The sequence below is a fragment of the Oreochromis niloticus genome, linkage group LG17 (assembly GCF_001858045.2).
Source record: "Oreochromis niloticus isolate F11D_XX linkage group LG17, O_niloticus_UMD_NMBU, whole genome shotgun sequence".
NCBI lineage: Eukaryota > Metazoa > Chordata > Actinopteri > Cichliformes > Cichlidae > Oreochromis > Oreochromis niloticus.
Genome location: NC_031981.2, coordinates 38078606 through 38104301, shown reverse-complemented (window position 1 = coordinate 38104301; position 25696 = coordinate 38078606). Strand labels below are relative to the sequence as shown.

Here is a 25696-nt window from a genome sequence, read left to right as displayed (position 1 = left end):
GGCTAGGATACATGCAGAGCACTCAGCTCAGTTACAAAATGTACATACTCAGCAATGAAACTGTTATATAAAGGTTTGATGTAATGTTAAGATCTATAAGAACCAGAGAAAACAGTGGAGATTAAAGGTGCTAAGAGATGTACTATGCCTCATTTACACTGTATCTGTGAATAAGTGTTGTGGTTAAATGATAACATAAAGGATAAATAACAACTAAGCACTTGACTGTCTTCAAAATGGCCAATACAAAAGCAGCAGTATTACTAATTACAACTAAAAATCAATGAACTTTCCATGGAAAGTGTGCTCTTGCCTTATCATCTGGTAGTCAGCCCGTTAGTAGAGAGTGCAGTTATATTTCTAACTAAATTCCGTCAGGGTGTGTCACAGCCAGGCGGGCCGGTGTGTTTGCAGTGTGGACTAGGGCTGGGTATCATCACTGATTTCTAGATTCGATTCGATTCGATTTGAATCGGGGAAATTTTTCCTCAGATAGTCAGAAATATTATAATTCTGATCATTTATCAGTACATATCCATATTTTTATATCTATAAAAAGAAAGCTGACACTTATGAGACTTTATCAGAGGTGTGAACATCACAGCAGATGCCTATGTGTCAAAGTAACTGAGCATAAAACACAGAAAAACACGAAGGAGATTTTCCTGGCCTGGCTTTTTATAGCAGATAACCTTAAAAATATTCTGCAGTAGATCAAAAACAGAAGAAAACCATGAATCAATTCAATTCAATTCAATTCAATTCACTTTTATTTATATAGCGCCAAATCACAACAAAAGTCACCTCAAGGCGCTTTATATTGTACAGTAGATAGCACAATAATACATACAGAGAAAAACCCAACAATCATATGACCCCCTATGAGCAAGCACTTTGGCGACAGTGGGAAGGAAAAACTCCCTTTTAACAGGAAGAAACCTCCGGCAGAACCAGGCTCAGGGAGGGCGGGGCCATCTGCTGTGATTGGTTGGGGTGAGAGAAGGAAGACAGGATAAAGACATGCTGTGGAAGAGAGACAGAGATTAATAACAGATATGATTCGATGCAGAGAGGTCTATTAACACATAGTGAGTGAGAAAGGTGACTGGAAAGGAAAAACTCAATGCATCATGGGAATCCCCGGCAGCCTACGTCTATTGCAGCATAACTAAGGGAGGATTCAGGGTCACCTGGTCCAGCCCTAACTATATGCTTTAGCAAAAAGGAAAGTTTGAAGCCTAATCTTGAAAGTAGAGATAGTGTCTGTCTCCTGAATCCAAACTGGAAGCTGGTTCCACAGAAGAGGGGCCTGAAAACTGAAGGCTCTGCCTCCCATTCTACTTTTAAACACTCTAAGAACAACAAGTAGGCCTGCAGTGTGAGAGCGAAGTGCTCTAATAGGGTGATATGGTACTACAAGGTCATTAAGATAAGATGGGGCCTGATTATTTAAGACCTTGTATGTGAGGAGCAGGATTTTGAATTCTGGATTTAACAGGAAGCCAATGAAGGGAAGCCAAAACAGGAGAAATCTGCTCTCTCTTTCTAGTCCCTGTCAGGACTCTTGCTGCAGCATTTTGGATCAGCTGAAGACTTTTCAGCGAGTTTTTAGGACATCCTGATAATAGTGAATTACAGTAGTCCAGCCTGGAAGTAATAAATGCATGAACTAGTTTTTCAGCATCACTCTGAGACAGGATATTTCTAATTTTAGAGATGTTGCACAAATGGAAGAAAGCAGTCTTACATATTTGTTTAATATGTGCGTTGAAGGACATGTCCTGGTCAAAAATGACTCCAAGGTTCCTCACAGTGTTACTGGAGGCCAAGGTAATGCCATCCAGAGTAAGAATCTGCTTAGATACCATATTTCTAAGATTTTCAGGGCCGAGTACAATAACCTTAGTTTGATCTGAATTAAGAAGCAGAAAGTTAGCGGCCATCCAGCTCTTTATGTCTTTAAGACATTCCTGCAGTTTAACTAATTGGTGTGTGTTACCTGGCTTCATGGATAGATAGAGCTGCGTGTCATCTGCATAGCAGTGAAAATTTATGCTATGTCTTCTAATGATGCTGCCTAAGGGAATCAACATATGAACTTTACCTGATGCTGCTGAAGTGAAGCACAGCAAAGTTACAGAGGTTTGATTACAGACACAGCTGAGAGTTTTGCAATTTGGCATCATTTTAAAAAGTTTAAATCTCTTCAGTACTGAACAGCAGAAATGAGACTTTCTTATTGGAAGTCAGTTAAATGTAAAAGAAAAAAAAACAGCGGCTGACAGCGCTGTAAACAGCGGTAGACCGGTGCGTAATAAGCAAGCGAATAATGCAGAAAACAGAGATTTTTAGATGGGAAACTGTTCTTAAAGTACACTGAGACAGAGAGAGAGCTGTGCATGAAGTGTCATTTTACCGTGGTGGAAGCAAAACAGCAAAAGTCAGAGGGAATTCATGACGATGTTTATGTGAAGCGAAATGTGAAGCTTAGTTTGGATCTTCTCAAATTTGGTTGGAGAGAGACAAAACTGCAGCTTCAGGATCTAGCGCACAAACAGACCTAAACACAAAGCGAGGACCCGCCGACGCATCAGAATCTGTAAGCTGTTGGCTTTCAGCCCCGACGGCGTGTCCGTGTACGTGGGGTGAGAAGCCGACAGCTCACTGATTCTGATGCGTCGGCGGGTTGGCGCTTTGTGTTTAGGTCTTTCTGCAGAATCCTTGTTCCTGCTCTCGTTTACGTTTTTAGTTGTTTGGTGGTTGTTGAAATTTTGTGAGGTTTAACCTGAGATTCTGGTGTTTTAAGGCAAAATAAATTTATATTTAAAAATTGATTTAGGATTTTAATGAATCGATATCGCGTTATTCAAGCTAGAATCGATTTTAATCGGAAAATCTATAATCAAAACCCAGCCCTAGTGTGGATCCAAAATCAGACACGGGAGAGGAAATGAAGTAAAACAAAAGGCGAGCCTTTTATTGAGGCTGATAACAGAAATCAAGTCAAGTTGGGAGAAAAAACGAAACTAAAGCCTAAACTCACCATGAAAACTATGACCAGAAACATGAACATGGACCTGAACAGAAGCATGAAAACAATCCTGAGACTTGCAGTGACATGACACAAGATAAAAAGAAGACCTGACGCTGAACAGAGAGAGACAGAGGAAACACAGAAGGGTAATGAGTGAAGTAGAAACACCTGGGGAAACACAGCTGAACGCCACAGGGAAGCAAAACTGAACACACTGAACATGGAACACAAGACTCTTCAAAATAAAACAGGAACAAGAAAAGACCGTACACATGACAACACGGAGCACACTGCCATGAAACACATGACATACTGGGGAGACACGGAAAACCAGGAGAACCTACACAGACAAAGACGCATAGAAGAAACATAAACCAGACTAAACACTCAACCAAGACAAACTAATAATAATACTAGAACTTAACATAGGTCATAAGTAATCCCAAATACAAAATAACTCAACTATACCCTTAATTTAAGAATAACATGAAATCAACAATGCAAAATAACTTGAAACATTGGGTCCCAGCCCCTGACAGAGTGCAGAGCGCCCCAATCCAAAGTCCATTGGCGTCCCACTTTATCTGTTCTTGGTATTTATATTCTACAATAATCCAGAAGGAAAGCCTTTTGGATGCTTTGATAATAAATGTACCTGACAGTTTACCAGCTGATTTTCAAATTGAGATTTTTACATGCAACATGTGTAAAGATCAGTGAGCTTTTGTGTGCTACCTGTAACTACTTGTAACTTGTAGAACATATATAATATTGATAAAAAAGAAACCTTTATGCTGCTTGATTTCACAGCTTCCCTTCTTTTAGAGCTCTGGGCTTTTGGTTTAAATACACTGCAAAACAGCTGACATCAAAAAAACATCATCCCATTGGCTGACACAGTCTAGCACCAACGATCATCTCCTTCACCATTCAATATTTGTACCCTTATTTAAAGACACTAGTCATTGATTTTGATTTTGCAATACTTTAAAACTCTTTGCAGATATATGAGCCAGAAGGAGTAAAGATCTTCAGGATCCCATCTCCAATCTTCTTTGCCAACATTGAGTTCTTCAGGAACAAGCTGGTGGAAGCTGTAAGTCACATCTGGCTTCAGTGGAACTGTTAAAGAATAAAAAGCTTCCGTTTGGATCATTTAGTTTTAAAAAAGCATCTTATTCCTCGCAGCACAATAAAATAGATGGAGTACGATCTCATCTCTGATCTGATACTATCGCCTATGATTACTTGTAATAAATGACACACTTACTGTATGTCTTCCCAGGTCGGGTTTAACCCATTACGGGTGTTGAGAAAGAGAAATAAAGCACTGAGGATGATACGGAAACTTCTGAAGAAGGGCAAGTTGCAGTGGACATCTGTGAGTATCAAGGCTGAGCTTGGTTTTGATAGTAACGGTTCCCTGTGTCAACACATTAACAAGGCAAAGAAGCCTCATTTCATTTTTACAATGACAGTGAGTAAACTGACCAGAGTAAGAAGTTATTTTGGTCATTTAACTTGATTTTTGTCAGCATGGCAGATTTACATTTTTAGAAAATTCAAAAAACCAAACAGTGATGTGAGAAAAGCAGCACTGTATTGTATGTTATAAAATTCCTGGAGAAAAACAGCAGATGGTACAAAGTCCAGCTTCACTTATCTGAGGCAAGACTGATAACGTGGATGTGGTATGAGGCTTGTAATCAGAATCAGAATCAGAAAGACTTTATTTATCCCCAAGGGCCAATTAACATACAACAGAGCAGCATGGCGTTGAAGATAAGGACAGGGCCTTGTCATGTGTGCAGCAGCTGTGACTTTGTGTGTGGTTTACAAATATGTACAGATTCAGTCACAACAAAAACAGAAGTGTTTCTGAGTAAAAAGTCTTAGAGAGTGTTATTAAACAATAACTGACACATTTGTTCCTTTGGTATGAACCTTGATGCTCGATGGACAAAAACCATCGTATAAATACCATTTATCGTTTACTTATTTATTTAAATTGTCAGTAGCCATAACTTGATTGTAAGCATAGATATTCCTGCAGTTCCTGCTGGAATGTGTTTCCGTGTGGTGAAATCTCTGGAATAGAAAACATATTTTGCTGTTATAGATCGGCTTCCTGAATACCTCGTGTGGACCCATAAATGAATCAGAGGACGAGAGCAACATGGAAGAGCTGGACCAACCGACTGACTTCAAAGACTTTCCTGCCCGGATCGACTGGAATGCCGAGCTTCCGGCCAACATTGTGGTTCCCAGAGTTGAGATTCATAGCCTGGTCCTGGACTTTGCCGCTGTCTCCTTCTTAGACATCTCTGGACTGAAGGGACTCAAAGCAGTGCGTTTGTATTCATGCAGCAACAGCAGCAGCAGCTGTTTCACTCTGGCTCTGTTTAATTCATTTTTCTTTGCAGTTGCTGAAAGAGCTGATCCGAGTTGAGGTTGAGGTCTACATTGTGGCGTGTGACCGTAAGTATTAACGTACACGATTTGTATCAGTACCTGTATTAGTTTAGTAATCATGTTAGCCACAGCACACGGTGGACATTCTTGCTTGAATACTAACCTAAACACCTGTCACGTAATCAGCTGTATGTTTGTCTGCCATATTTGGACTTTCTGTTGCAGCTTACATCCTGGAGAAACTCCATGATTGTAGCTTCTTTGATGATGAAGTTCAGTCTTCAATGTTCTACCTGACACTGCATGATGCCATGCTGCACATCCTGGAGAAACATCCGGAGCCTACTCAAAAAAAATCTGATTATGAAAAGGTAAAGAAGAGCAATAAACACAATATTTAGGGAGTATTTTACATATTACTGTTGTAAATATGTACAGAATATCAAACTTATAAGAAATGTATGTTATTGCACAGATAATAACATCAGTCACAGCTCATCACCCACCTGGCAGTTTGAGGAGCAGAGACAGAAATGTAGGTATCAGTCTCAAATTGTGCTTTTCATTGTCTATGGTCTTTGAGAAATAACTTTCATCAGTTCATTGAGTTTCATTCCTTCAGCTTAGTTGACTAAATGTAGTCATCCTGCAACTGAATAGGAAGTTACATACAAGGCTTGAATCACAGTCTCCTTGGAGAAAGCAGCTCATGCAACCTCCACAACGTCCTGCCTCAATGTGTCTTTGTCACTCAGTGTTGTCTCACCTGAATTCCTCCTATGGGCATCTTAGTCTCTTGTAAATGAAATAAGTAATACACTTTCAATAATATGTTGCGCTTAAAAGTTGAAACAGCCTGAAACACGAGTTCCTTCTTCACCCACAGGCTTCAGAAGCACAAACGAAGTTATAACGTCAGAGTCAGAAGATGATGATAAAGAAGATCAAAGACAGAGGCTACGTTCACACTGCAGGCGAAAGCGCATCAAATCCGATTTTTTCGCCCCTATGCGACCCATATCCGATCATGGTATGACAGTGTGAACCGCACAAATCCGATATTTTCAAATCCGATCTGGGTCACTTTCGTATGTGGTACTGAATCCGATACGTATCCGATGTTTTAGAAAGCGACTGCTGTGTGAACGGTCAAGTCGCATTAAATCCGTCTTTTACGTCACTGACACAAGACAGACGTCAATTATCAGCACCGGAGAAGCGCCCGATAGGACATCGCGAACGATTTCCTACCATCCGGTGAAACTGTTGGGAAGACAACGTTGGAGAAATGTGAACATTTTATTTTTACTGTATTTTCTGCAGATTCTGACAGAAATCTGCAGCTATCCTTTGAAGCACCGCTCCTCTAAAACAGCAAAAAGGATCATTATTAGGTCATCTACATTATTATGTAAATAACAAAATAACTTAAAGCAAAAATCTGGAAACATAAAGTCCGAAGTCTTTATATTAAGGGCCATCAGTCAAACAATATTGTTTGCTCTGGGTCTAAACAGAGCGAGTTGTGTGTGACATCTTCTTTTGCGCATGCGGGCCGCTTTGAGCGTTCACACTGGAGCGCGTTTGATGTCACATTTTATTTGTAGTGTGAACAAGCAGACAAAAAAATCGGATTTGATCAAAAAATCGGAATTGAGCATTAAGACCTGCAGTGTGAACGTAGCCTAAAAGCATCGAATATCTTACAAGTGATGCTTTATAGCAACATGCATAGTGAATAATGGTGAACTGCTTTAATTTATTTAGCTTTGACTTTAATTCACGAGACGTTTCGTTCTATTGTTTTTTATACTGTACATATTGGATTTGTAGAGACATATGGTGTGATATATTTTAATGTATATTTTCATGACAGTGACAGTGAATGAACTTTTGACAAAGGAATATTGTTTTTAATACAAAAAGAATGTGAAGATAAAATGCAGTGGCTGAAATAAATATTTTTTATCAATAAATAATTCTGTTTGGTCTTTTATAGCCATTTTCTTTTAATCTGGCACCCATAGAATTAAAAGGTTCTTAGAAGAATGCTGTTGCAGCCCGATTAGCAGGGTTATTATTGCAACTTGATTCATTGTCACTATTAGCTTCTACTATTTGGAAATTGATAACATTAACACGACTAAAATTACGTCATTAAAAACATTATTTCAGTAACATGAACATATCCATGTTTATTTGGTATATTGTGACTCAGTACACATACAACAACATTAAAATAACATTAAAATATTTAACTATGACGCCTATCAATGTGAATTCTACAATCTGCAGCTGAAAATTATTTAATTATTTCACTTTCACTTCCTTGCTAAACATTTTTTTTAAAAGTAAAATAAAAAATAATATCATAATTTAATAATAATATCAACATTTAAAAAAACACTACTTTTGAAACTACTGTATATATTTTAAGATTTTTAGATTTAGTTCTATGAATAGAATAGAATAGAATAGAATAGAATGCCTTTATTGTCACTATACAGTTGTACAATGACATACAGAGCATCTCCTACTCAGTACAAACATGCTGGGGGGGGGGGCTCACAGTTCTGCAGCACTATATACATATGGACAGTATTAACAGAGGGAATATATATATATATATAAACACCCAGCACGCCCCTGCGGGCGGTTTATCCTTCAAGCTCGGGTCCTCTACCAGAGGCCTGGGAGCTTGAGGGTCCTGCGCAGTATCTTAGCTGTTCCCAGGACTGCGCTCTTCTGGACAGAGATCTCCGATGTTGTTCCCGGGATCTGCTGGAGCCACTCGCCTAGCTTGGGAGTCACCGCACCTAGTGCTCCGATTACCACGGGGACCACCGTTACCTTCACCCTCCACATCCTCTCGAGCTCTTCTCTGAGCCCTTGGTATTTCTCCAGCTTCTCGTGTTCCTTCTTCCTGATATTGCTGTCATTCGGAACCGCTACATCGATCACTACAGCCGTCTTCTTCTGTTTGTCTACCACCACTATGTCCGGTTGGTTAGCCACCACCATTTTGTCCGTCTGCATCTGGAAGTCCCACAGGATCTTAGCTCGGTCATTCTCCATCACCCTTGGGGGCATCTCCCATTTTGACCTCGGGACTTCCAGGTTATACTCGGCACAGATGTTCCTGTACACTATGCCGGCCACTTGGTTATGGCGTTCCATGTATGCCTTGCCTGCTAGCATCTTGCACCCTGCTGTTATGTGCTGGATTGTCTCTGGGGCATCTTTACACAGCCTGCACCTGGGGTCTTGCCTGGTATGATAGACCCCAGCCTCTATGGATCTTGTGCTCAGAGCTTGTTCTTGTGCTGCCATGATTAGTGCCTCTGTGCTGTCTTTCAGTCCAGCTTTGTCCAGCCACTGGTAGGATTTCTGGATATCAGCCACCTCCTCTATCCGCCGGTGGTACATACCGTGCAGGGGCCTGTCCTTCCATGATGGTTCCTCGCCTTCCTCCTCTTTCTTGGGTTTCTGCTGCCTGAGGTATTCACTGAGCACACTGTCAGTTGGGGCCATCTTCGTGATGTATTCGTGGATGTTTCTTGTCTCATCCTGGACTGTGGTGCTGACACTCACCAGTCCCCGGCCCCCTTCCTTCCGCTTAGCGTACAGCCTCAGGGTGCTGGACTTGGGGTGAAACCCTCCATGCATGGTAAGGAGCTTTCTTGTCTTTATGTCAGTGGCTTCTATCTCCTCCTTTGGCCAGCCTATTACCCCAGCAGGGTACCTGATCACGGGCAGGGCGTAGGTGTTGATGGCCCGGATCTTGTTCTTACCGTTCAGCTGACTCCTCAGGACTTGCCTGACCCTCTGCAGGTACTTGGTGGTTGCAGCTTTCCTAGCGGTCTCTTCATGGTTCCCATTCGCTTGCGGGATCCCCAGGTACTTGTAACTGTCCTCTATGTCTGCAATGTTGCCTTCTGGTAGTTCAATCCCCTCAGTTCTGACTACCTTCCCTCTCTTTGTTACCATCCGACTACACTTCTCCAGTCCGAATGACATTCCAATGTCATTGCTGTATAGCCTGGTAGTGTGTATCAGTGAATCGATGTCTCGTTCACTCTTGGCATACAGCTTGATGTCATCCATGTACAGGAGGTGGCTGACAACCGCTCCGTTCCGTAGTCGGTATCCGTAGCCAGTCTTGTTAATGATCTCACTGAGGGGGTTCAGGCCTATGCAGAACAGCAGTGGGGACAGAGCATCTCCTTGGTAGATCCCGCACTTGATGGTGACTTGTGCTATGGGCTTGGAGTTGGCCTCTAGTGTTGTACGCCACAGCCCCATTGAGTTCCTGATGAAGGCTCTTAGGGTCCTGTTGATCTTATACAATTCTAGGCATTCCAGTATCCAGCTGTGGGGCATTGAGTCATAGGCCTTCTTGTAATCAATCCAGGCTGTGCACAGGTTGGTCAGTCTGGGCTGACTGTTCTGTCTACCAGTAGCTGGTGTTTTGCGCCTCTGGTATTCTTGCCAATCCCTTTCTGTGCCCCGCTCATGTATTGACCCATGTGCCTGTTCATCTTAGCCGATATGATGCCTGACAGGAGCTTCCATGTAGTACTGAGGCAGGTTATTGGTCGGTAGTTGGATGGGACCGGTCCCTTCTTGGGGTCCTTGGGGATCAGGACCGTCCGACCTTCGGTTAGCCATTCCGGGTGTCTCTCGTTAACTAGCAGCTGGTTCATTTGTGCTGCCAGACGCTCGTGGAGTGCAGTCAGCTTCTTCAGCCAGTAGGCGTGAACCATGTCGGGGCCTGGTGCTGTCCAATTCTTCATACTGGAGACCCTTTCTTGGATGTCTGTGATGGTTACTGGACCCTGTTCAGGGAGGTCGCTATGGTCTGCCCTCAGATCCACTAGCCACTGAGCATTGCCGTTATGGGTTGTGTCTTTCTCCCATATGCTCTTCCAGTATTGCTCCGTCTCCAGCCTTGGTGGTGCTGTTCTGTTATTATTGTTCCCTTGCCACTGAGAGTACACCTTTGCTGGTTCTGTGGAGAACAGCTGGTTTATTCTCCTGCCTTCTATCTCTCTGGTGTACCTCCTCAAGCGGCTGGCCAAGGCTGTGAGTCTTTGCTTGGCAGTTTCCAAGGCCTCAGGTATGGACAGCTTGTTGTATTTCTTATGCACCTTCTTTGTTGCGCCTTTCTGCAACTCCGTTAGTTGGCTAACCTCCCTTTGTGCTACTTTGATCTTGCCCTCTAGCCTCCTTCTCCATGGAGGGTACTGCCCCTTGTGGCTGTTCAACTTGTAGCCAACATGTGGATAAACCACATGTTAAACCAACACAGTCTCTTATCTCTATCTTGTATCTTGACAGTTGTGCTTCTTAGGTTCAGCTAATATTTATTAATGTACTAAGCAGTGGACACAATGCCCATGAGGCTGACAATATGCCTGCCGTTTTGGCGTCTAACCAGCCTTCTATTATATTGCCCTTTTAATGACGTCTGCAGTGTTTTTTGAAGTGGTTTATCTGAGGATTTGTCCAGTCAAAGTATGTTGTAAACTATATGGCATGCTTGTAATTTACTTGAAAGGTTCTTTGCATGTAATTTAGAGTTTCCAAGAATTTAATCTGACAATATCAATATAAATACTTTGAAGTATATCAAGCTTAATATTCTTCTGCTTCCAATAAAAATGGTGCCGTTGAAAGGAAGATTCCTAACTGAGGGAAGTGATCTGGGAGTGTCTGTATGGCAGCCATAATACGAGCTGGTCGATCACTCAATTCAGTTCAACAGTTTCCTCGAGGCCCTTTATATTGTTAGGAAAATAATCCTACAATAACACAAAGAAAACTATCATTGGGTAATGAGGTGCCTGTTGGCAGTACAGGTTACCTTGGGGAGTTTCTGTCGAAGCACCACCTTTAATTCAATTTTTAAAAACACTGTCTGTTCTGAAGCATAATTTATTCAGAGTTTTAACAGCATCAGCCTTCAGTATGAACTTAGAGCTGAGTGCCACACAGACAGTGTCGAAGAGTCAGAAAAGTATGGCAGAGAGGACTGCATGCTTTTGAATATGGACACACTGAGATTAATTATACAGTACTTAAGATTCTTATGAGTCTCTTTCTTTCATACTGACTGTCATCAGTTGCAGGGTATCCTATTAGTTCACCTGGGATCACTGTAGCTCAGAAGCTAGCGCAGGTCATCTGCTAATTGGAAGGCTTGATCCTTGGCCGCTCCAGTCTGCATGCCAAATATCCTCAGGAAAGATACTAACCCCAAGTTGCTCTGCGATGCATCCATCAGAGTATGACTGTGTGTGAAAGGCAGAGAGCACTTACATAGAAAAGGCTTAGAAAAAAGTGTTTGGGTGAACGAGGTAGTTCAGGAAGTTGTGTAAAGCATTTTGAGTGTGCAGTGTAGAAATGTGCAGAGATATAATGGTGATGTTAGCAATAATGGTAACCAGTTAAGTTCTCTGCATAAGTCTTTGGACTGCTGTTCCATCAGGTAACTAATTTAATGTCGTTTAACTAGACAACACATCAACCTGTGGTGTGAGTTATGAGTCTCCCACTGCTCCCAGAGTGCGTCTTCAAGGAAAGTGCTGTGGAGCCGTTGTTAGCTGTAGCCTCCTGGTCAAAGTCGACTCTATCAAACATGATTACGCCAAACCAGCTGAGTAATAAATCTTTAAAAACAGTTAATCAGTTACTAAGGCTACGTTCACACTGCAGGTCTTAATGCTCAATTCCGATTATTTGATCAAATCCGATTTTTTTGTCTGCTTGTTCACACTACAAAGAAAATGCGACAGCAAATGCGCTCTAGTGTGAACGCTCAAAGCGGCCCGCATGCGCAAAAGAAGATGTCACACACAACGCGCTCTGTTTAGACCCAGACCAAACAGTATTGTTTGACTGATGGCCCTTAATATAGAGACTTCGGACTTTACGTTTCCCAATTTTTCCTTTAAGTTATTCTGTTATTTACATAATAATGTAAATAACCTAATAATGATCCTTATTGCTGTTTTAGAGGAGCGGTGCTTCAAAGGATAGTTGCAGATTTCTGTCAGAATCTGCAGATTATACAGTATAAATAAAATGTTCACGTTGTCTTCCCAACAGTTTCACTGACATCTACACTGGATGGCCAGGAAGCGTTCGTGATGTCTTCTCCGGCGCTGATAATTGGCGTCTGTCTTGTGTCAGTGACGTAAAAGACGGATTTAATGCGACATGACCGTTCAAACAGCATTCGCTTTCTAAAACATCGGATATGTATCGGATTCAGTACCACATACGAAAGTGACCCAGATCGGATTTGAAAATATCGGATTTGTGCGGTTCACACTGTCATACCATGATCGGATATGGGTCGCATAGGGTCAAAAAAATCGGATTTAATGCGCTTTCGCCTGCAGTGTGAACGTAGCCTAACATTAAGCAAGTAAAACTTCTCTGAATTTTAGTTAAGCCAATATAAAGCTGAATATTACTTGAATGTCACAGTCGTCAGCTGTTGTGGGTTGCATTAAGAAAAGGTCAAAGGGAATCAAACAAAGGCAGCCTTTCACTGTTATAGCAGCAATGTAACTTATCATTTTTCCGCTCCAAGAGCTTCTTGCATTCTGAGTTGACGACAAATTCAACACAAGCTTCAGGTTGTTTCCAGTCAATACAATCTCCAGGACAGCTGTGCAAGAGAGCCTAGGAGGAAAACTCCAGGTTTTATAGCATCTAATTACTGGGTCATGAACTTTTACTGGGTTTTTGAGTTTTTTTCCCACTGGCACCTTAGAAATTAAAACATTATTTCTTCTTTTAAGCAAAAGAAAATTGCTGAGCTAATCTTAGTCATGATGGCAATGCCTGTAACAGCAGCACTCCCCAGTGTGAGAGCCTTTTTTTATTATGCAATATATTATTTAGTCTTATTTAAAGCAAGAATGATTTCATATACATTCCCTATTTGACTGCAGTCTGCCTTAGGTGCTTTGATGATCGTCAACTTGAAGGGCATGCTGATGTGGTTTTAAAAATCCAATATCTGGTGAAGAAGGAACAAAGGAGACTTTGTACGTGTCCAATAACTGTCCTAGACCCTGTTCACATCTGGCATCAACACTGTTTTATGTAAAATGGTCACAAATGGCTTGTTTCTTTGCAAATGTTCAACATCTCCATGAAGTTTCACAAAATCCTTCAAAATAGATTTGCCAAAAACTGCACTTCCATGACTGATGGCTTGAGTCTGTCTGACAAAACATTCAAAAGCATGTCTAAAGCCACACTCTAAAAAGTAATTCAGAGGCTTAGTAAATATCACTATAAGTTAGATGAGCCTGATGAAATCTATGAATATCCTTTTAGTAATTACTTGAGTTTGATAAGTTGAAATAAATGTCTAATATGTTAACGTATGTGTTTGTGTTAAATTAACGTATTTATTTACATTTATCTCAGACAAAAAATTCAGTAAGTGGTTCACAGAATACCTTCTTTGCATGTACTTAATATTTTTGTTTAAAATTGAATCAAAATATTTGAGAAATAGGTATCTATACTCATCAGTATCTTGTACTAAAATCATTAATTATTCAAATCAATATTATTTATTGTCAGCAACTACAACTGAAAAGTGTAAGTAAAACACGATAACGTAGAGTAATTGAGTACCATGAGCCGTTTTCATTGTTTTGTTCATTTTGTTTTTTAAATACTCTGAGCTTTTGTGTTTGCTCTCCTGGTTTGCCATTTATCCCTCAAGTATGTAAAGCTTTGAGCTAAAAGGGAAAAGGCTCTTGTCTTTTTAGTGCTTGTTTATTTCGAGTTATTGCCATGTTTATGAAAATTAAATTTTCATTTGGAAAAATGTTTAACATGTGGTCATTTTTCATACATGTATTATGAAACACACGACTACATATTAGTTTGTTTGGTTTTTTAGACTTAGACTACCAGTGAAATACAATAACATTCATATTTGAATGTTAGGGGGCGATCGTGGCTCAAGAGTTGGCAGTTAGTTGGCGCTATACAAATACAGGTCATTTACCATATTTAATATTAATTAAAATTTTGATTATGTTCAGTTTACAATATTAAGTAAATGGAACAAAATTTTGGATTAACTGACTATATTTCAGTTACATTGACCAAGCATGTCAGTGTTATTTACTCATTTTTTTCATGTTTGTGTAACAACTACAATTATTCATTTCAACTTAATACGTTTAAGCTTTAGTTATTCAATTGATCAAGTATATTGAACAGATTTGACTGGTTTCCAATCTATTCAATATTTTTAAGTGTAAAAGTGTTGCCTCAAAAATTTTAAGTAAATGTCAGTTTTAGTTTTTAGGTGTAAAACACTATTTTGGCTGCTCTGGATATTGCCTCCTTCAAAACAATTTGGTGGTGGGCAAAAATAATATTTTAATAAGTACTACTGCTAAGACTTAAAGGGACATCAATGCTTTGGTTGTGCTGACACGGGAAATGTAGCCAGTCTGCGAGGCCTCATCTCCCTTAATTTAAGTGACTGAATTAGAGTGTTTAATTGAATTATCTAGTATAGTGGTTTACACATAACAAGTGCAAACTCACTGGTCCTCTCCCAGATGGAAACACAAATCCCTTTTGCAGTTTTGTCAGAAGAGACATTTGGTGTAAAAACCCAAATTAAACAGTATAAATTAAACTAGTGCAACTAGCTTTAAATAAAGGAGCCACTGAAAGCAGTATGTGACAAATAATATGATTTGCTGTTTGGTACAGACCACATGAAAACCATCCTAATCATGCTGGACAACTAGTACTCAAAAGCAACTTTCCGTGTTCAAAGACGGTTTTTAGCCAGCAGAAGGTGGTTCCCATGCCTAGTTTTCTGGGAAAAAAGAAGAAAAGAAAAGCATACAAATATTTAAACATAAGGATGTCCATAAGTGCATGTGGCACCAGGACACCCTCCGTCACTGGTCAGTGATCAAATTACTGTAACTCTTGAACTGTTGGTGCAATCGAAAAAGTGATGATTCATTTTTTTTTTTTCTGTTCTCAAACTGATCTCCCTGTTGGAGCTCAGTCTGGGGGGAGTTCTTATTTCTCCTCGTCTTTCCTCGTGTTGTGCATTTTCCATTGTTATACCTCTCTGACCTGTCTACCCCATGTGATGTTTGTGTAATGTATGTATGGTCGGAAGTAGGGATGCACCGATACCGATACTGGTATCGGGTATCGGGGCCGATACTGTAAAATGTGTGCGTACTCGTACTCGTAAAAGTTAACCGATACCATGAACCGATACTAATGTAGCCCGGATGGGAATTTGGGAGTGGATACTCATAATTCCCATGGACTTAAACGCCACGGTAACATAAGGTGTTCACAGTTGATGTTATGTGATGTAACTCTACCCTGAATGTAATTTGCCCTGTAATATGTCACAAGGTAAATACAGGTAATTAGAGCAATCAAACTGTTGTGTTAATCATAAAAGTATTATTTTATGGTATGTAACTCTGAAGGGAGTTAAAATATTTTTCAGAGTTCTCATTTTCTGGAGGCCCGTGAAGGTAGCATAAAACGGGACCTGAGTATCTGTTGCAATGGAGGAGGAGAAGAGAACGGCATGGAGAGATGAACGAGGTTAGCTGAACCAAAGTGAGAGACCCGGCTAGTTTTACTGAGGTTAACCAGCACAAAAGAGTGTGTAACTAGAAAGCTGACCGTGTGAGAGCTTCACAACAGAGTGTGGGTGAAGTGACTTTTTGTTTCAACGGTCGCACCACCGTGCTGTGTTTCCAGCTACGATCGCCGAGGCTAAAGGCTAGCCCGGACTGCTTGGCTTCGCCAAGGAGGCAGCCGCTATGGACTGTCGGAGAGCTGGACAGTGACTGGCTAACGCGCTGTAGCAGAGACAGCATCGGGTCCGCAGGGAGTGGATTTAGTGTGGGACTGGTGAATGGCGACCTACCGAGCAACGGAACTGTAAGTCAGACTTTTGTGCTCTTACTGGGGAGAAGAGGATTTTTCTCCATCGTCCGGCGTGAGCAGCAAACAGGCCTGCAACAAGTGTGAATGTGAGTGTGTGTGGGGCCCATGTGTGAATATTGTGTGTTTAGTGGAGTTATATAACGTGTTTTGGAGTGTATATTAGTGAGTCACTTACCAAAAGGTGATAACATAAGTTGGGTTGTTTAATATAATTTGAAAGGGAATTATGTCATTTATACAGTGTATTTCATTTGGTTAAGGAATTGGAATATCATTTGAGTTTTAAAAAGGGATGTGTTGTACAGTATTTGTCTCTGCCGTTACGTTCAGTAAACGTTTCGTTTGGGTTAAAGAGTTGTCTGGGGTCGTTTCTTTACTACTGGTTAAGTTTAACTTGTGTGTGGTAGAAGTATCGGTTTTTGTACTCGGTATCGGCAAGTACTCAGATCCAAGTATCGGTATCGGATCGGTTTGAAAAAATTGGTATCGTTGCATCCCTAGTCGGAAGGGTAAGATGGCGACGGCAAGGCTGGCAGCCTTAACCCAATTTCCCTCGGGATGAATAAAGTATTATCAATCGATCAATCAATCCATTACTAACTACCATTCACACACATTTAACCCAAATGCCCAATAAAATGTCTGTCTAATCTAAATTTTATCAACGCACCCCTAAGAATAACTTTAAATAATATTAAGTATCATATATTTTAGTATTATTTTCTGGAATTGTCTTCAAATGTTATATTTTCCTAAATGTTCTATTTGACACGATAGAATGAAAACAGGTTTTATGTGCAGTGCTGTTGATGTCATGTTACAGTGCGCGCACACAGAGGCGCTGCTGCCTCAACAGTGTAGTTTGTCATCAATAGCCTAATAACTTTAATTGTTGCAGCAGACAGAAGACGAAGAGGTAATTTAATTACAGAAATCAGTGGTTCTGATTTTAAAGACACTTTAACTGAAATATAGCAAAGGTTCAAACTGTTCTGATAATGAGGGAACATTGCTGTGACGTATAAAGTGTCTTCTTGTTTTAAGGTTTTAAGGATCAAAAGGTTACCTATTTTTAACCTTCTGATCCACTGCTGGTACATCAGGAGTTGCCAGCCAAGGAGCTGATGTACTTTATTATTTTACTTTGTTCTATTCCTAGTTTGGTCAAATTGGGCTTAAGTGTTTGTTTACAGCACAGCTTCAGATCCAGGTGACACCAAGTCAAATTATGTTACCTGTCTATATGCAGCAGCAGTAGTAGTAAATCAGTTTATCTTTTATTCACTTTAACAATTAAGTTTTGGGTGGCGGCACAAAGACTGAGAGAGGAGGATAGAGAGGGAAAGAGCAGGGTGAAGAGAAACAGGTAAGATCAGACATGTAGTCAAATTCACCAAAAATTATAAAGTTGTAGCTTCTGTTTGCCCACATTCACTGATGAGGATTTCATAATAAACAGTGTGTTGTCCTGTTGTCCATTGTGGATCCCTGACTTGCTCCAATAATTATTATAAGATTATATTGTTGTCATGTTCTAAGTTCTAGCTGAATGAGGAGGATGGAAAAAGAGAGAGGAAAGAGAGATTGTACAAGAACAGGAAGAACAAGGGAGCAGACAGTGAAGTTAGCTGGAAAAACAAAAGTTACTTTTCATGTAGTTTTAATGTGTGCTTTCCAGTAGGACACTTCCAGTGGATATTCTAAACACAGCATGTATGAACCACTCTAAATATGGCTGAACAGGATGGACTACAAATCTATTGTCCACTCGGGAAATTGGGATACATGATGCTCTGTGTTGAGTCGGCATAATAAAGGAAAGGTTTATATGAATTCAAGAACTTAGCTTTAAAGCTATCTACGAGTAGATTGGTGGAGAGAACGAGGAATGAGATGCCACCATGCTCAGTACTGCAGAGATTCACGTTGGATCTTGCGTTACTATAGCATAGCATTTTGACTTTTACGCATAGATGAACTAAAATCATGTTGTCAGATATTTATAATTGTATTTAATAACTTTAGCTAAATATAGCTCATTCTAGTGCACAAAGTAAAGAAACATTGATAGGCACATTTTCAAAATGTAGCTATAACCAAATATTTCCATACTTGAAATACACAAAGATGAGCTGAAGCTCCTTGAGCTGCATGTTGTATTGCTGTTAGACCTGACCCCCTGATAAAAGTGCATAATGCATGCCATTAACAGAGATGTGTTTTATTCGCTTTTAGCAACCAGGCTAACTTAGCATACTAGCATTAGCCTTCTACCCTTGAGGTAAAACTTGTTAAATACTTTAGTTAGCAAACTGGTTTGTATCATATCTGTCTAACAGACTCCAGTTTCTCCATGTTAATGGGAGTCATTTTCACACACACTGAGGTTAATTATGGAGTTCCACAGGGTTCAGTGCTAGGTCCAATTCTGTTTACATTATACATGCTTCCCTTAGGCAGCATCATTAGAAGACATAGCATACATTTTCACTGCTATGCAGATGACACGCAGCTCTATCTATCCATGAAGCCAGGTAACACACACCAATTAGTTAAACTGCAGGAATGTCTTAAAGACATAAAGACCTGGATGGCCGCTAATTTTCTGCTTCTTAATTCAGATCAAACTGAGGTTATTGTACTCGGCCCTGAAAATCTTAGAAACACATTCAGCCACCTCAGAACACAAACAGCTGGCTTGATGAGTGTTTATGTTTTTCCTGGCTTTAGACTGAGCTGTTTTCTCTGTGCATCTCTAAACAACTGAATTTCTTATATTCGTCCACATCATAGTACATCCTTATGTTAGCAAGCAGGATGGAATTTTTAGTGTTCAAAGATAAGGAGAAAAAGACTCAAAACACAAACCAAGCCTACTCATACAAACACTTTTTTGAAAACTCTCAGAGGTGGCTTTATTTTTAGTTTTAGCTACAAAAAAAAAGCATAATAATTGTGTGATTAGTAAAGGTTAAGGCTCCCTATTCGGTGTCATCTGCATAGCAGTGAAAATGTATATGCTACCAGAGGTACAGCCACCAGGCGGTTGTCATTCAGTTATAGCACAGAAGACGCCAGAAAGCCTGAGAAAGAAAAGGAAAAAAACAAGACACTACTGTTAAGAGTGTTAGGATGCCTGGGTCGACCCAGAGGTTTTGAGTTTGTTATATCATTTATCATTTCCAGTCTCTGGTTTCTTAAGTTCTGTCTTATGGTTTATGTCTATGTTCTCTAGTTGCTCTGTCTCCCCTGTCGGCTATATCCTCGTGCCCTGTCAGTGTCTGTGTCTGCCCTGTTCCCACCTCTCTGTTCCCTCTGTAGTGCTTGCCTGTGAGTCTGTGTCTGTAAGTTCTGTCTGTGTGACTTCCTGTTTTACTTTGAAGGTCCAGGTCTTATGTGAATGTGTCCTACTTTGCTTCCTTGTCTCATTAGTTCTGATTTCTCCCAGCTGTGCCCTCCTTCTGTGTCTCATTCCCCTCGTTACTTCCCAGTGTACTTAAACCCTGTTTCTTTGAGTCAGTGTCGCGTCGTCCCCCATGCTGTGTGGATCTCCCTGTGTTTACTGTGAGTTTATGTTGTTTCTTAGTTTAGTTTAGTTTAGTTTAGTTTAGTTTAGTTTAGTTTAGTTTGCTTTGCACGCTTGTTTCCCTGTGCCAGCAAATAAAGCTGAGTATTTTTGAGTTCATCCCTTGAGTCTGAGTCTGCACTTTGGGTCCACCACTCCTGCTTGCCTGCCTGCCACACAGCCAACCTTAACAAAGAGAAAGTGTTGGTTTTTTTGCATATGCAAGTCTTCAGAGGTCGGCCTTATATCTTATCTTCTCACACTCCAGTAACAGTTCTGTCTGCAGATACTAAATAAATCAAACCGGAATTTACCCAAAAAGCAAAGTTTATAATGTTGTTATTAACATTGTTTATTATTAAAGTTAATCATTGTATTCAACTGGTGTAACATTTTGACTAAATGGCTTATAAAACAGAACAAAACACACACACACAAGTGTTGCTAGCCAACACATTCTCACTCCCAAAGCGTAACATTTTACACCAGGTGACAAATCGTCGATATATTACGCTTCTAGACACCAAACATGTCCCTAGATTACGAGATCAGAAAAATTAGTAAACATGAGAACTGTTTGGAATGAATCTACACATGTACGTTCTACAGATCTACACCTGTAAGCGATTTACTTAAATCGCTTTGGAAAACACTATCTAACATCATTAAAGTGCTGGTTAGGGTTAGGCTTAGGGCTGCAATAAATGGCTGGAACGTGTATTACTGCCAGATCATCATTCTATCCATAACCCAGCGCGTAGCATAAGTGTTCCTCAGGAACGCCGCGGAACTTGTCAAATCATCATTATATTACGCATCAGGTGAGAACGAACTGTGCTCACAGGTTGAGTGTATGAGCATTTATATTAGACGTGGACTTGTAAAATCTGGTTTTAAAGACTGACCAGTTCAATCTTAGCCCTGTAATCAAATTCACACAATAAAAAGCAATAACTCCAACAGACTTCAGTCACTCTAACAACGATTTTACAGCACCGGTTTAGATAGTGTATCACTCCTGTGGTGGAACTAATTTGTGTCCCTGTGTTCTGTGTGTTTCTTTCCTTCCTATACTCTTCAGTACCCGACATGATACTGGAGGAAGTGACAGAAAACGAAGGAAGAGAAAAGAAAAGAAAGGGCTTATGACCAGCTGCAGCAGATGGTTAATAATGCAACAATTATACCTTAATCACATTACAGGTGTTTACATGATAGCTTCACTGAGCAGAAACAACCAAAACAAACCAGGAACAAAATTACAAGCATGTGTTTCCTGTGATTCAGGAAAATGAAGAAAATACACTCCATGAACTTTCTCATGGAGTGTACATGGCATGGACAAACATAGTGTTACTAAACTAATAATACAAAGCGTATATGTCTTTATTGAACACACTTTATGTATACTTTATTGATCCCCGTGGGGAAATTCCTCTCTGCATTTAACCCATTCACTCAGTGAAGCAGTGGGCAGCCACTGGACGCCCAGGGAGCAGTGTATAGGGAAGGTACCTTGCGCAGGGGTACCTCAGGGTAGCTGTTCAGGGGAATCGAACCCCCGACCTTCCGATCATGGGGCCACCATTCTACCTACTGAGCTATCAAATCGTTTCAGCATAATTCTTATTAAAAAATAAATAAATAAAAGATTTCTCCAAAACAGGGGTCAGCAACCTTTAACACCCAAAGAGTCACTTGGACCCAGTTTCCACGCAAAAGAAAACACTGGGAGCCGCAAATACTTTTTGAAATCTAAAATGAAGATAACACTGTATATATTGGTTTTTTTACCTTTGTGCTTTGTGTGAACAACTAAAGTAAGTAAGTAAAGTTTATTCATTAAGCACTTTTCACAGACAGGCAGTCACAAAGCGCTGTACACAAATATTAAAATAAACAATACAATCAATAGACATTATACACAATGTAAAAGATCAAATGTAAATAATGTAAAGAATATAAAATACGTAGATCAACAAAAGGCTTGTTTGAACAGAAAGGTTTTTAACTGCGTTTTAAAAGAATCCACAGAGAAACTAAGGTGTGCTGCTTATAAAATCCATGAAGTGCTACAGAGAAAATTACATTATATTTATGTAATCAACACATTTTGAACTCTTAAAGAAATATAACAAAAGGAAAGACACCCAGCTGAACTAAAATGATCCATGTAGCAAACAAAAACTGTTGTGAGCCGCCACCCTTATATCGCCTTTGGGCTGTTGGAGCCTTGACCTGACTTTTAAAAAGTAATTGGAAAAAAGCTCTATGCTGCTGAAAAATGAAAAATAGATATTTGCAAAATTCTGCCTAAATATCTATTTTACCTGGTTAATGTGTGTGGCGGGGCGTGGTCTGCAGTGCCGCTGCATGCGAGTCGGACGCACCTGAGCGGCACCCGCAATCACGCCTCACCGCCTTAACGTCTGTGCTCTCTATGCTGTTGTGTTGTCGGGCTGTGAGCTGAGACGCTACAGCCGGCTGTATGCGTACAGCAACCGTGTGTGAAAAGTGGTCAATAAAGAGATGCTGAAAAGCATGTTCATGCAAACATCGTCGGGTCTGCCGTGATTTATTTACAATGGGACTTCTGCTCCTGAACCTCTGCTCACAGCGTCTGCAAATCGGGGCTTTCATCTTTATGCAGGACTGTAAGCTGTCATCTGTGAGGCGGGAGCGGTGTTTGTTTTTAACATAGTTCATGGTGGAGAACAGCTGCCGACATAATGTGGATCCAAAGATCCATAATTGGCCTACCTGGGGTTGAAAGTCTCGATAAATGCACGGCGTTTTGGCGGGTACACCGGCTTCAGTGAGTGTGACGCTTATTTTGAGCGATGAAAAAAATAATAAGATATAATTTTATTTTTATATTTCAATATCACAATAATCTTCCAATTTAGAACTACAAGTTAAAAAAAGAACTAAACACAAATAAAATGCACTTCAGCTAAATACTTCTTCTATTTTCCCAAACCACCCGGAGCCGCAAAATAAGGACTAAAGAGCCGCGGAGCCCGGAGCATGCTGGGGCAGCAGGTTGAGGGCCGCAGATGCCAACAGACTCAATAAATTGATCACAAGGCCAGTAATGTGTTGGGGATGGAGCTGGACTTCCTTAGGGTGGTGTCGGAGAGGTGGATGCTGTCCAAGATAAAGACAATGCTGGATAATACTTCCCATGCTGTCAATATTCTTGATATTTATTTACAATCACCTCTGTCAATCCTTGATATTTATTATTGACTGATTTGTATATATTGTGCTATTCCTTAAATTCGTAAATCTGTAACATATTGTATTGTTAAATAGTCTAGTCTGTTACTGATACTGTACACAATTTCCTTAGGGATTAATAAAGTATTCTGATTCTGTCCACTGTGAATCCTACAGTTCATATAGCCAAAGAATCTGTGACCAAAAAGAATAAAGTCTACAGTAACATTAGGATGAAGCCTGTGATGGATAAGAAAACACTTGTATACTATCACTGTTTGTTAATATTTTAACGTGTGGAGAACAAAAGCTTAAACTAAAACAATAGTTTTACAAGTATTACTCACACAGTGTCTTTTAAACTAAACATGATAACATCTGAATCACTGTTTCACCTTAGCCCCTCCTACATTTAGTTTTGGCCACCCACGATGCCATGGTAGCTAGAAATACGGCCTAGAGCCACTGGGAAAAATTATTAAATAAAAATAAACTAATTAATCTTTTGGGTAAGATTAAACTTATATTATTTAAAAAGTTTAACTCACATCTAATTATCCGATGAACCAATAAACAGCCAGTGAATAATAATCAGTTCTTGTCTGTTAACAGTTTCATTTTATGTTCCCTTGAACTTACGAGCTTTTGGTTATTCTAATCCTTTAGTTCCTTTATTAGCTTTCATTGACTATAGGTTTGTTGGCGCCTGTTTGTGCCTCTGTGTCAAGTTCAGATGCTTGAGTCTCTGTTTCAGTGTTAGTTATTTCCTGTTTTATTTTTATGGTTTTCTGCTTTGAGTGTCATATGACAGAAGGACACAACCAAAACCATGGACCCTGCTCACTCAAATTCTGTTTCAGAGGAATTGGAGGAAATTTCCAAACTAAAGAAATATTATTTACATGTGATCAACACCAAGGACATTTTTAAAAGGCTGATGCATTTAATCATCATAGAAGACTTCATTCTGTCCAAGCCCTAGCTCTTAGCATTTTTAGACTTTTTCCTCCTAGCACACTCAACTAAAGAACCAATGTTTTGTTTTTGAAGCCAGCTAACAGTAAGACTGTCAGATTTGTGTTAAATCAAAGCTAGATTATGAGCTAGATAATCAAAGTGAGTTTTTGTGTTTCAGAAGAAGCTAAACCTTAAACTCTTGTTTAGCCAGTCAATAATAAAATGGTGTATGGTGACACTAAGCTGGCACATCCTGCATCGGAGCCTAATTGAAACTAAAAGTTGTTTTCAGTGTCCAGTGTTGCAGGAATTGTCTGGCTTGTGTGTGACAGGGTGTTCCGTGTGAAGAGTGTATGTAATAGTGCGTGAGCATGCGCGTGGCCCGAAACCTGACGTAGAGCAGAATGGAGTTGGGTTTGGAGTGGGTAGAGACGGTGCTTTCCTATACATCATGTATTAAAATATGCAGTCCTGCCATTAAAGCCTCATCTGTCTCCGCTAATTTCTCCCTGCCTCAATACTCTACAAAAGTGAAAGGAGTTAATCCCGAAGGAGAACATTACTTCGGCCCTGGAGGTGGCATCTCCTCTTGCGTCTCCCGACCACAGTCAGGGGACTGACGGCAGGGAAAGGTTAACATCAAGCTGCTCAATACTAATCTGTTTTTGTGTTAATGAGCCTGCTCACTAAGAGAGACTTTGTTGTGTTGATAAGCCAGTCTTCCCAAGGTGTTTGCGTTGCCAAGCTGGTTTCCTCAGACTTTTTCTGTCCCTTGGCCAACTTATTTTGAGACTGTTTCTGTTGCTAAACCGGCCCTCCCACAGACTTTGTTGTGTTTCTCTACCTGGGGCCTCCCCAGCGACTCAGCACTCTGTGCCTGTCCCAGTTGTTAGAGTGAGGGTAGCCAGGGCGAACCCTGTTTCTTCCTTTGTTCCTAGAGCAGCTAGACCTCAGCATCAACCCCAGCCGTCACTGTGAGGTGTGAGCTTTGCTGAGCTATCCGAGCTGAGTTATTACCCGAGCCTATCGTGAGCAAATGTATAATTCTAGCCAAGGATCAAATGTCTTTTTATTTTTATAATTATTGTTTCCACTGAAGAAGCGGTTCCTGTGATCAGTCCTAATAACAAACAGATGTGTGTCCCTCCAGCGCTATCAGCTAGCTGTCCCCACGTTGTAATTCCATTCAGCGGATGTTAGATGTTGGAAAAATAAGGTGCAGGGTCAACACTTGCCTTCAGACCCAAATGTTGATAGAAAGTGTGTCGACCCTTAAGTTCCATGCATCTATCCCCACAATGAACTCCAGCTTATGGTCAGGCTGGACGAAAATAGACACCAAGATTAATTTCTCCTTCGGTGGCTTTAAGACTGTGTCTGTCTCTGAGGACTAAATGAAAGCTATTTTTGTGGAGGTCAGTTTTGTAAGTGTCCTGACTGTAGTTTTGGATGAAGCAAAGCTAGAAGTTGTCAAAGCCAAGGAAGTTTTTCGCAACGCCCACCAACAACTAATTTGTCAAACACAAAGCTCA

At 40.4% G+C, this 25696-nt stretch overlaps 1 protein-coding gene across 1 annotated transcript in view; it reads left to right on the top strand.

Moving 5' to 3' along the window:
• Positions 1-6442, top strand: part of LOC109195278 (chloride anion exchanger) — a 47209-nt gene extending 40767 nt beyond the window's left edge. The window contains exons 15-21 of the mRNA XM_019347262.2: positions 4038-4130; positions 4320-4415; positions 5154-5381; positions 5458-5512; positions 5672-5817; positions 5922-5981; positions 6333-6442. Of these exons, the coding sequence (XP_019202807.1) occupies positions 4038-4130; positions 4320-4415; positions 5154-5381; positions 5458-5512; positions 5672-5817; positions 5922-5981; positions 6333-6359 (705 nt within the window). The 3' untranslated portion in view covers positions 6360-6442. The remainder of the gene's footprint in view (positions 1-4037; positions 4131-4319; positions 4416-5153; positions 5382-5457; positions 5513-5671; positions 5818-5921; positions 5982-6332) is intronic.
• The last annotated feature ends 19254 nt before the right edge of the window (positions 6443-25696 follow it).